The 12,620-nt window shown below is 43.1% G+C and overlaps 1 protein-coding gene across 1 annotated transcript in view; it reads left to right on the top strand.

Moving 5' to 3' along the window:
* kcnc2 (potassium voltage-gated channel, Shaw-related subfamily, member 2) overlaps window positions 1-12,620 on the top strand; it is an 86,750-nt gene that overhangs the window by 61,218 nt on the left and 12,912 nt on the right. The window contains exon 2 of the mRNA XM_055225628.1: window positions 8,288-9,224. Within this exon, the coding sequence (XP_055081603.1) occupies window positions 8,288-9,224 (937 nt within the window). The remainder of the gene's footprint in view (window positions 1-8,287; window positions 9,225-12,620) is intronic.

Here is a 12,620-nt window from a genome sequence, read left to right on the forward strand (position 1 = left end):
TAGACTCTGCCTCCCTATGGACCTAATCATGGAACTATTTCTGTCCTGAGGCTTTCAGATATTTACAGCGATATTAAAATACAAATACAGCTTCCCTTTATATAGTTCCACAGAGGACAGGTGACAATTGATCTAAGCTTTAGTGCACCTGTCAGATTGTGTAAGGACGGTTTTAGAAAGGAAATTGTTATATATTTATACAACCTCAATTCCAATAAAGTTGGGACATTGTGTAAAACTTTAACCTCCTGAGACCTGAGCTCTTGCATGAGATACTTTACTTTAATTTCTCTTTGTTATTTGGGCTGACTGGAACCAGATGAGTCTAAATACAAAGAATTATCTTTTTACATTATGTAGTTTCTGAGAAAAAATATGTAAATCAAATGTCCTCATATGTGGACATTTTCATCATTTTGATAAAACATTTGAATTATGATTTGCAAAACCTATTTATTAAGACCCTGAAAACAGCAACATTTGTCCTGAATGTAAAAACAAAATGTGAAACAACAATTGTACCTCTTGGAACAATGTGTCTCATGTGAAGAGCTACTGACAGGAGCAGGGGCAAAAAAAAATAATAAAAAAAAATAAAATAAAAATATTCTAAACATTCTAAACTGTTAAAAAATGAATATATATAATATATTTGCATTGTTGTGGTTCTTCATTGCTGTTATTCTTCTTCTAAAAAATTGCATTGTGGCCTAGACAACCCAAAATGTGTTGTCCACATATGAGGACGCCAGGTCTCAGAAGGTTAAAAAATACAGAATACAATCAATCAACGTTTATTTATAGAGCACTTTACAACACTCAAGGTGACCAAAGTGCTTTCCAGTAAAATCAAATTAATTATTATTATTATTACAATGATTTGCAAATCATTTTCAACTTATATTGAACTGAATAAACTACAAAGACATCATTTTTAATGTTCAAACTGATAAACTTTATTGTTTTTCTGCAAATATTCACTCATTTTCAATTGAATGCCTGCAACGCGTTCCAATAAAGCTGGGACAGGAGCAACAAAGAATGGGAAAGTTGAGAAATGCTTAAAATACACCAGTTTGGAACATTCCACAGGTTAACAGGTTAATTAGAAACAGGTGAGTGTCATGATTGGGTATAAAAGGAGCATCCCCAGAGGGCTCAGTCATTCACAAGTAAGGATGGGGCGAGGTTCACCACTTTGTGAACAACTGCATGAGCAAATAATCCAACAGTCTTAAGAACAACGTTTGTCAATATACAATTGCAAGGAATTTAGGGATTTCATCATCATCAATAATATCATCAAAATATTCAGAGATTCTGGAGAAATCTTGCACTTAAGCAGCAAGGCCGAAAACCAACACTGAATGCCCGACCTTCGATCCCTCAGGCGGTCCTGTATTAAAAACAGACATGAATGTGTAAAGGATATTACCACATCGGCTCAGGAACACTTCAGGAAACCACTGTCAGTTAACACAGTTTGTCGCTACAAGTGCAAGTTAAAACTGTACCATGCAAAGCGAAATCCAAATATCAACAACACCCAGAAACGCCACCCGCTTTTCTGTGCCCGAGCTCACCTGAGATGGACTGACAAAGTGGAAAATTGTGCTGTGGTCTGATGAGTCCACATTTCAAATTGTTTTTGGAAATCATAGATGTCATGTCCTGCGGGCCAAAGAGAAAAAGGACCATCCGGATTGTTATCAGTGCAAAGTTCAAAAGCCAGCATCTGTGATAGTATGGGAGTGTGTTAGTGCCCATGGGTAACCTGCACATCTGTGAAGGCTCCATTAATGCTGAAAGGTACATACAGGTTTTGGAGCAACATATGCTGCCATTCAAGCAATGTCTTTTTCAGGGACGTCCCTGCTTATTTCAGCAAGACAATGCCAAGCCACATTCTGCACGTGTTACAACAGTGTGGCTTCGTAGTAAAAGAGTGCAGGTACTAGACTGGCCTGCCTGCAGTTCAGACCTGTCTCCCATTGAAAATGTGTGGTGCATCATGAAGAGCAAAATACGACAATGGAGACCCTGGATTGCTGAGCAACTGAAGTTGTACATTCAGCAAAGGATTCCTTCTGCAAAGCTTCAACAATTAGTGTCCTCAGTTCCCAGACACTTTTAGATTGTTGTTAAAAAAGAAAGGTGATGTAACACAGTGGTAAACATGCCACTGTTCCAGCTTTATTGGAACGTGTTGCAGGCATCAAATTGAAAATGAGTGAATATTTGCATAAAAACATTCAGATTTATCAGTTTGAACATTAAATATCATGTCTTTGTAGTGTATTCAGTGCAATATAGTTTGAAAAGGATTTGCAAATCATTTTATTCTGGTTTTTTTTTTTTTTTTTTTTTAGTTTTACACAGTGTCCCAATTTCACTGGAATGTATATATTTTGAAGAAATTGTTATCTATTAATTTTGTAATTGTGAAATATCTGATCATTTCACTTGTTATATTGCAGTTAGTTGTCACATGAAATATGAAGCTGAACTACTAACAAGTACCAAGAAGGTGCAGGTGGGTAGAGTAGCCAAACATTGTCCTCAAATGAGAGTAAATCAGATTAATATTGTGAAGACACTAATACTCATGAGCATACTTTTTATACCAGCTGTTCTAAATGATTTTACTGATATTGCTCTAAAAGAAGATGTACTTGAAGCTGGTAGTGATCTGAAGGTTGACTGTTGGAATCCTGCTTGTGACATAAACATCATTGGTCAGAAACTGTGGCCCCTCTCTCTCGCTTGTCATTTTGGCCTTAAAAATGTTCATATTAACCTGCTCTACATGGTCCTGGTAATTTTATTTAGCTATCGTATCAGTTAATCGAGATATGAACATTAATAACAGACAAATCAGGTGCCTTCTTTACCCGAGGTCACTGTCACTAGCAACAGGTTTGATTGACAGAGTTGCTAAACGGCAGCTCACTGCTAAACCAGTGGTGTGAGCGGGAAAGGCCGTTAGCTTGAACAGCCTCACTCCGCATTGGCTCTTTGGTTGCTATGATACTCCTGGTCAGAATTACAAATATGGAACTCTGCTCCAAATTGGCCCCTATAACTGCTGGCCTCGATGAGTTTTATTTGACTGGAGTCGAACACTATGGGTAAAGTCACACTCACTTAGTCGGCTTCTTTATACAGTCTATGGTCAGGACTCATGTTTGCTCCACTGCTCCTCTCACCTCCTCTTAACCTGATAATGTTTTATTCATGATTTATTCAGCTTGATAAGTTTAATGCCAAATCTTTTCTTTGGTGATACTTGGTTTGAAAAGGTTAAGGGTCAACATCTCCATGGAGACAAGTAGATGGCACAGCTTCCATCAGAAAACTTACATAGTTAAAATTCTATCATTTTCCATTACACTGCTGTATGTGAGCGCATACATTTGAATCACATAAACGCTTGGATTCCTGGTGAGATCCTGCTGTATGTGAGCGCATACATTTGGATCAGATAAATGCTCAGATGCCCTGTCAAATCCTGCTTTATGTGAGTATCTACATTTGAATCATATTTTTATATTTTCTGTACTTGTCACTCTGATGATTCTCAAACGTTTGACCTTCTGGCACTGATGTGAAACGGACTCAGTTCTCTCATCAAACATGTGCTGAGGGAAGCGAGGATAGCCCTTTGGAGCAGACGCAGCCACCTCCCCTCCCTTTCTGCTCTGGCCTATCTCCTTCTTTGTATCTCTCTCCTCTTTATCTCTCCTCCATCTCTCTCTCTCTCTACCTTTCTCCTAGTTCGCCCCCCCCCCCCTTCCCTCCCTCCTCCTCACCTCCTTCTTCCTCTCTTCTTGTGTCTCATCATCTGTCAGAGGTGCTGGATGCGGTTGCCATGGCACCGCTGATGGAGGAAAAGGACCCAATCGTCGCTCCACTACATCACCCCTCAATTTAGAGAAGCAGAAACTAGGCCACTGTCTGGAAGAGAGGCAGAGGAGAGAGAAGGGGAGAGGAGGAAGGGAGAGAGGCGAGAGAAGCGGAGAGAAGAGGAGGAAGAGAAGCGAGAGAGAAGAGACTGAGAGGGAAGGAGAGAGAGAGGAGGGAGAGAGACAGAGTGAGGGGGAGAGAGGAGGGGGAGAGAGAGAGAGAAGAGGAGAGGAGGGACACAGACAGAGGGAGAGAGGACACTAGGGCACTGTCTGGAAGAGAGACAGAGAGGAGAGAGACAGGAAAAGAGGAGAGGAGGGAGAGGGGTGGGGAGAGACAAAGGGAGAGAAGAGAGGAGGGTGAGAGAGGGAGAGAGACAGAGGGAGAGAGAAGAGAGAGGGAAAGTGGAGAGAGGGAGGGACAAAGAAAAAGGAGAGGAGGAAGAGAGGGGGGATAAAGAGTTGTGAGAGGGGGAGAGAGAGAGGGAAAGCAGAGAGAGTAGATAAAGAGAGGCAGTGGGGGAAGGAGAGAGTGGATAGAGAGAGAGGAACTCAGATGTCGTGCAATGTCTGACGATATTTGCGACGGAGACGTCAAATATAATATCTCTGGACTCATTAGGATTAAAGCCAGCCTGTTCTACAAATTTTCAATTTTTTTGAAAATTTTTTTTCAATTTCCTTATTTTACCAAGTGTTATAGTAGTTCCTTCTCATTAAGCCTCTGAAGGTGTATTGTAAGGGATTCATGTTTAGTAATCTTTATTCTCCTGTATTCAAGACGCAATTGCTCAGAAAATCCCTGTTTTCACTCACCTCACAGACACACCCACTGCTCCTCACTGACTTAGCGCTCCTATTTTTATGTTGTTCATTTAACTGTCCATGTTTTTAAACCATTGGCATTGGTTCAAAGTTATTCCTCACTTACCTTATGCATTCTGACCATCCTAATTATTCACCACAATGAGTTTATAAGCACGTCTCACAACTTTCAGAGACCAGAGTGGAGTTTAGCATTCACACTACCACTGTTAACAACAACTAGCATGCCAATCTTACTCCACCCTTAGATAATGATAAAAAAACGCTTTCTAACCAGATGCAGACAGTACACAGCACTCTCATTTTGATCTCAAGACCTACTATATATCTGTACTGGAGCATGTTTTCACTTCATTAAACAAAAAATTGGTAGCACCACTAACCAAGAACTAGAATCAAACTGACAACCTTCAGGTCAGTGGGTTAGTGCTCTACATTAAGTTTTTAAAGAGGAGGTATTATGCAAAATTGACTTTTTTGTGCTTTTTGCCATGTTATAATGTTCCCTCAAAACCATGCCTGAAGAGGTTTTAGATCTCATCCATGCATGTTTGAGTATTTTAGCGATCTCTCCCAAGTCCCATTCGAACTCTACTTAGCTGTACAAGCTTGTACAAGACTCCGCCCACAAGCCTACATCACCCATGCTCCCACACAATAAATCTCTATAAATATACAAAAACATGATCCAGAATTTTCCACAGGAACTTGACAAACCTGATATGATGTGCAGTAGCAGAGTGCAAGCTGATTATGTTGTGATAGAAACCTGAAGGGGAGTTGACTAAGTTCAAAGAGCAAAGGGCGGGGAGACTCAGAGTGTAAAAAACAAAAGTGAAACTTATAAAACATGGCAATTTATTGTTTCGGGGTGAATGTAGCATTTTCATAACAATAAAAGGTAATATGCTGATCTAAATATGTTATGTGTTAGCAGTTAATATCCCTTTGAATTAAAATACTCCCTCTTTAATACCCTATAGAAGTAAAATACCCCCTCTTGAACCCCCTTCAGGTCAGTGGGTTAGTGCTCTACAGTTGAGCCGCAGCTGTAGTCAGATTGGAGCTTTTGATGTAATATTGTGAGTATTTGACGAGTCCCTCACGACGGTTCTATTTTTATCCTCGTCTTTGTTTAACAGATCCAGGCCTGTCTCACCACAACAAGTAGGAACTAGAGCAGCTTTCATTATGCCAGCGCTGAGAGAGAGGGAGAGAGGAGAAGGAGAGTAAAGAGAGAGGGAGAAAGGAGAGGAAGAGAAAGCCAGGTTTAATTATATGAGTACTGAGAGGGACAGAGAAGGACGACAAGAAAGGCAGACAGAAGCAGGTTTAATTATGTGAGCGCTGAAAGGGAGTAAGAAAGAAGATAGGAAAGAGAGAGGGAGAGCGATGGAGGACAAGAAAGAGAAAGAGGGCGAGAGGAGGTGGGAGAAGGAGAAGAGGAAAGAAAGAGGGAGAGAGGAGAGGGAGAGATAGAGAGAGGCAGGTTTAATTATGTGAGCTTGGTGATGAGACTCTGCTTAACTAAAGTAACACTGGATTTAATACGAGAGAAAGAGAGAGAGAGAGAGAGAAGGAAAGGGAGAGGGGGGGTGTTGGAGACAAGAGTAAAGATGAGAAAGACAGAGAGGGAGGTAGAGAGAGAGAGTGTTGTGGCTGATAAAGAGCTTGTGTGTAGACAGAGGAGGAGCCCTGGGTGCTGGAGCTGAGCTCAACTGCAACAAGCTATAGACGAATAGGAATAGACTCAATACCATAGTGCTAATAAAAACACACATTTTCATTATTAAATGGTAGTACTTTCTTTTATATAGCCTTATATCTGTGCAATTCCTCCACCTTCCAGATAGGTTCCATAGTGGTCCATGGGCAAGACATTCCCATCTCGTCTTTGTATCTACAAATGTGCGTGAGTTTTTCAGCTACGTACATTCTGAGCTCATTCTTGAGGCGTATGGATTTGTAATGACATCATCCCATTGCATTGGCAGCTCCTTGTTTCCACAGTCACTCTCTGTCTGTGGGCCCGGAGCACTGTGCAGATCTGACACGTAATCCTCTGTTAATGATTGATCCTTAGATCTGGGAGTTGTGTTTGTGTGCAGTCAAAGGTGCGATGTGAGCCTAATATGATGTAGAAGATACAGCCTTGCTCCTCACACTCCTGTGACAATGGGAATACCTGGAAAACTGAAGACATGCAGGGATTATGGAGATATATGAGTTTTTCTCTGTTATGTCATTTATCACACACAGGTTTTTATGTCAAACAGAGAAAAAGAGAGAAGGGGGTAGAGGGAGAGACAGACACAGAGAGAGAGAAGGTTGAGAGTAAAGATCCTATTGCACTTTTTATATGCTTATAGGAGCAGCAGTGTCATAGTAATAATTTAGCAGGAAATTTAGCAAAGACTAAGACATAATTAAAGGTGTTTTCTGGTAGGGTCATTTTCTTTACAGAGTCATCAAGAGCTACACTAAAGTTATTTTTCATTCACTTGGTAGTGGCAAGCTACTATCATACTCACAGCTCCCAGTTTTTGTTCCCTCTGGGTATAAGGGAAGCAGGAACAACCTTGAATCCACTATAAATAATTGCATAAAAACATTACTGACATGATTGCCTCCTTTAGCTTCATGTTGTGCTGAATGTAGAGCCTGGTTTGAGATTAACCTGTTGTTAGCATTATCAAAGCTGTATATATACTGCTATCACATGCATGAGCGCTGCATTTGCATTTTTAATCAGCTCATAAATTACCGTGTACATCTGTCTGAAAGCATTACAGTCATGTCATTGTTACACACTCAGCTCACAGGGGGCGCTCTGTGACAAACGCAGAGTGACAAAGTGGGATTTATTGCACCCCCCCCCCCCCCCCCCCAACACAGCTATGCCACAAAACAGACACTTAGCATTAGTGAATAAGCTCGCAAATGTTTATTTTTGACAATATATTAAAACTAGAAAAACAGAACCAGTCCAATTTGCAGTGGTCCAAAGTTATCCCTCACTTACCTTATGCATCCAGAGCATCCTAATTATTACCCATGATCAGTTTTTCACAGCTCTCAGAGACCTGAGGGAGTTTTGCTGTCACAGTAAAGCTAACAAAAACTAGCATGCTAACCGTTCACTTCCTGATTATAAGACAATATAATGCTTTAAAGATTTGTGTGTTCAAGATCCCTTGTCTAAGAGTGACTATATAAAATCATCTTCACACCATATTTCCACATTCAAGATCAGGAATGCATCTCTAAAGCTATGTTCTTGGTTTGGTCCTGCTTTGGCCCTCGTTTAGTCCTGTTGTAGACTTGGTTTGGTCTTCTTCTAATCATGGTAAGTTCTGGTTTTCAATAAGGTGTGTGGAAGTGAGTCTGATTTTATATGGTTTAGGATTATACTGAGGATATTTTATACCCTGCTTTGGAAGAACACACTGACATTTTTGCAGTCTCCAAAACAACAAATAAGATATTATTTTTAATTTGATATATCTCACACTTCTTCTCACCAGTCTTACCTCTCTCTTTCTCTCTCTCTATTTTTGCAGTTCGTTGCATTCGCCTCTCTTTTCTTCATCCTGGTCTCCATCACCACCTTCTGTCTGGAGACGCACGAAGCCTTCAACACCATCATCAACAAAACTGAACTGCTCCTCAATGCCAGTATCCCTGACTCTGGGCCTCAGTATGAGTTCGAGATCGAGACCGACCCTGCGCTGACCTACGTGGAAGGAGTTTGTGTCTTCTGGTTCACTATTGAATTCCTTGTCCGAGTGACGTTTTGCCCATGCAAGCTGGAGTTTGTCAAAAACGCCTTGAACATTATTGATTTTGTGGCGATTTTACCATTTTACTTGGAGGTAGGATTGAGCGGATTGTCGTCTAAAGCTGCTAAAGATGTGCTGGGTTTCCTCAGGGTGGTACGCTTTGTTCGTATCCTTCGCATTTTCAAGCTAACTCGCCATTTTGTTGGACTCCGGGTGTTGGGGCACACATTACGAGCTAGCACGAATGAATTCTTGCTACTAATAATTTTCTTAGCCTTAGGAGTGCTAATTTTTGCCACAATGATCTACTATGCGGAGAGGATAGGAGCAAAGCCCAACGACCCAACTGCCAGTCTTCACACGAAATTCAAAAACATTCCGATTGGGTTTTGGTGGGCTGTTGTTACCATGACGACGCTGGGGTACGGTGACATGTATCCAGAGACGTGGTCGGGTATGGTGGTGGGCGCACTCTGTGCCTTGGCTGGTGTGTTGACTATAGCCATGCCCGTGCCAGTCATTGTGAATAACTTTGGGATGTATTATTCATTGGCAATGGCGAAACAGAAGTTGCCGAAGAAGCGTAAGAAGCACATTCCGCAGGTGCAGGGCGGCTCTCCGTCCTACTGCAAAGCTGAGCTCAACCTGACCTGCAACAGCACCCAGGGCGACCTCTGCCACATGAAGGGCAGCCGCATCCTCGACTGCAACCGTTCAGGTACAACACACTGAAGGTGGTGGGGAGAGCTACTTTCACATGTGTTATGCCACAGTCAGTGAGAATTCCTGCTGTGCATTAATACTGCATAACATGTAGCCCGGCAACAGTGAAACATTCTATATCACTGCTCTGTCGCCATCACAATATAACGCTAAATGGGCAGAGCTAACCTGCTACCTGCCGTGTTCCAAATAGGAAGTGAGCATGGGAGTGCTTCCGGTTCCATCTTCGTATTGAGAAATTGTCACTGCTCTCTCTGTAATTGCTGTGATGAGCATTGTCATTTTGGTCTTAAATGTTCGTATTGACCCGCTCTACATGATCCTGGGGGTTTTATTTCACAATTATGTCCCAAAATGAAAATATGAACTTTAATAACAGACAAATCAGGCGTCTTCTTTTCCTGAGGTCCTTCCCGCTAGCATTAGCAACAGGTGTGATTGACAGCATTGCGCCCACTCTCTGCTAAACCAGCTGTGCAGGCTATAAGGGGCATTTCCTTCAACAGTCTCGCTTTGGATTGGCTCTTTGGTTGCTATGATATATGCACTCAGAATTCCAAATACAGAACTCGGCTCCAAATTCACCCCATTAACTGCTAACCTTAATGAGCTTCACTTGACTGGAGCTGAACGCTACGGATGACGTCACACTCCCTTAGTCCACCTCTTTATACAGGATATATGGGCCATCACGATGAAATCACCATAGTAACGGGTAAACAAATGCTTAACTGCTCTGCGTAGAATTTGGGGACTAGCTTCATTTAAAACAATGAAATAACAAATATTTGAGACAGTTACAGACAGTGAACAGACTTTTTCCATTCACAGGTGAGGTGTTTGTAGTAGTTTATAGTTGTGGTAACAAGTATTAAACAACAAGATGTGTTTTCTGCACTTTTAACGCACTTTGTGGAGAAACACAACTCTGCTGCGCTCCTTATTGATACTTAATCAATATTTAATACTTATTCAGGCTGTTTCACATTTAGGGACCTCAGCCCAGCAAAATAAGTATTGACATGAGTTTAAAAGGCTTTACTTCAGCTGAATCATCAATGTTTGCGGTGTGTGTGTTGGTGGGGGTGGGAGGGGCCGATAGCGCAGAGTGGCAGGATTGTTTCTGTCAGTCTGCCCCAGGGCAACTGTGGCTACAAAAGAAGCTTACCATCAGTGATGTGACTTAATAATGAGCAAAATTGTAAAACAGCTTTGAGAGTTTGGCTAAGCGCTATATCAGACTATTATTATCTTCTATTGTTCTATTTTGAAAAAAGGGCTCTTTATATGTTCTGTTCTGGGGCTAGCATAATCTCACAACGAGGCCATAATCTCAACTAACCCTGTCTTAACCCCAATTTAAAGGTGGACCATGTAACCTTTGTGGCTGAGGTTATGATACCTGTATGTCTCCATGGAGATGTTTTTGCTTTGCCTAGAATGTTCCACAGTGCCGTTAAAAGTATTTATTCATCATATTTTTCCAATCGGGTGCTTTAAAAGCTCCCTTTGAACTTTGCATGTTTTAGTGAGAGTGGGTATCCTCCCCATATAAATACATTTACTACTATACAGTTGGACATTTGAATGAAAGAAATTACATCTCCATGGTGTGAAGCAGTTGGTGTACCCCATTAGAAAAGCTACGTAATGAATCTTTAGCTTAATTTATGTGTAACCCCTGTGGAAATGTTCTTAGTACACTCATACATATACAGCATTTGTGCATGTATGAGAGTACTAGTCCCGTGTGATATTAAATGGCCCTATACATAAAGAGACTGTTAGTCCCACATTATAGAAACAGGCCCATAGGCCTGTGTTGGATCTCTGTGACACAGCTCACACTGATCTACATGAGCTTTGACTTGTTCAGAGCAGCTTGCAGCTCTCAGTGTCCTGAGGGCTGCAAGCTTTGCATTTAAATATATGTTATTATTTAGTTATTAATTTAGTTATTTAGAATTTAGTTATAAAATATGGAATAAACGACAGTGACACTTGGAGGGGCGTGATTGGGAGGAACGGCCTCCCCGATCTGAACCCGAACGGTGTTTTGTTATTGGACTTCTGTGCTAGTCACAGCTTGTCCATAACAAACACCATGTTCGAGCACAAGGGTGTCCATCGGTGCACATGGCACCAGGACACTCTAGGTCGGAGGTCGATGATCGACTTTGTTGTCGTGTCATCTGACCTCCGACCGCGTGTCTTGGACACTCGGGTGAAGAGAGGGGCTGAGCTGTCAACTGGTCACCACCTGGTGGTGAGTTGGATCCGCTGGCGGAGGAGGAAGCCGGACAGACCTGGCAGGCCCAAGCACATTGTGAGGGTCTGCTGGGAACGTCTGGCGGAGCCCTCTGTCAGGGGGGTCTTCAACTCCCACCTCCGGGAGAGCTTCTCCCTGATCCCGGGGGAGGTTGGAGACATGGACTCCGAGTGGGCCATGTTCTCCACCTCTATTGTCGATGCGGCTGCTCGTAGCTGTGGTCGTAAGGTCTGTGGTGCTTGTCGCGGCGGCAATCCCCGAACCCGGTGGTGGACACCGGAAGTAAGGGATGCCGTCAAGCTGAAGAAGGAGTCCTATCGAGCCTTGTTGGCTCGTGGGACTCCTGAGGCAGCTGATGAGTACCGGCGGGCCAAGCGTGCCGCGGCTCAGGCAGTCACAGAGGCAAAAACTCGGGGTTGGGAGGAGTTCGGGGAGGCCATGGAGAATACTATCGGACGGCCTCAAAGAGACTCTGGCAAACTGTCCGACGCCTCAGGAGGGGGAAGCAGTGCTTCACCAACACTGTTTACAGTGCGGGTGGAGAGCTGCTGACCTCGACTGGGGATGTTGTCGGGCGGTGGAAGGAATACTTTGAGGATCTCCTCAATCCCACTGTCACGTCTTCCGAGGAGGAAGCAGAAACTGGGGACCCAGAGGCGGACTCGTCCATCACCCTGGCTGAAGTCACTGAGGTGGTTGGCAAGCTCCTCGGTGGCAAGGCTCCTGGGGTGGACGAGATCCGTCCTGAGTACCTCAAGTCTCTGGATGTTGTGGGGCTGTCTTGGCTGACACGTCTCTGCAACATCGCGTGGCGGTCGGGGACAGTACCTGTGGAATGGCAGACCGGGGTGGTGGTCCCTCTGTATAAGAAGGGGGACCGGAGGGTGTGTTCCAATTACAGGGGGATCACACTCCCCAGCCTTCCCAGTAAGGTCTATTCCAGGGTACTGGAGAGGAGAATCCGACCGATAGTCGAACCTTGGATTCAGGAGGAGCAGTGTGGTTTTCGTCCTGGTCGTGGAACACTGGACCAGCTCTATACTCTTCATCGGGTCCTCGAGGGCTCATGGGAGTATGCCCAACCAGTCCACATGTGTTTTGTGGATCTGGAGAAGGCATTCG

Source organism: Periophthalmus magnuspinnatus, chromosome 12 (assembly GCF_009829125.3).
Source record: "Periophthalmus magnuspinnatus isolate fPerMag1 chromosome 12, fPerMag1.2.pri, whole genome shotgun sequence".
NCBI lineage: Eukaryota > Metazoa > Chordata > Actinopteri > Gobiiformes > Gobiidae > Periophthalmus > Periophthalmus magnuspinnatus.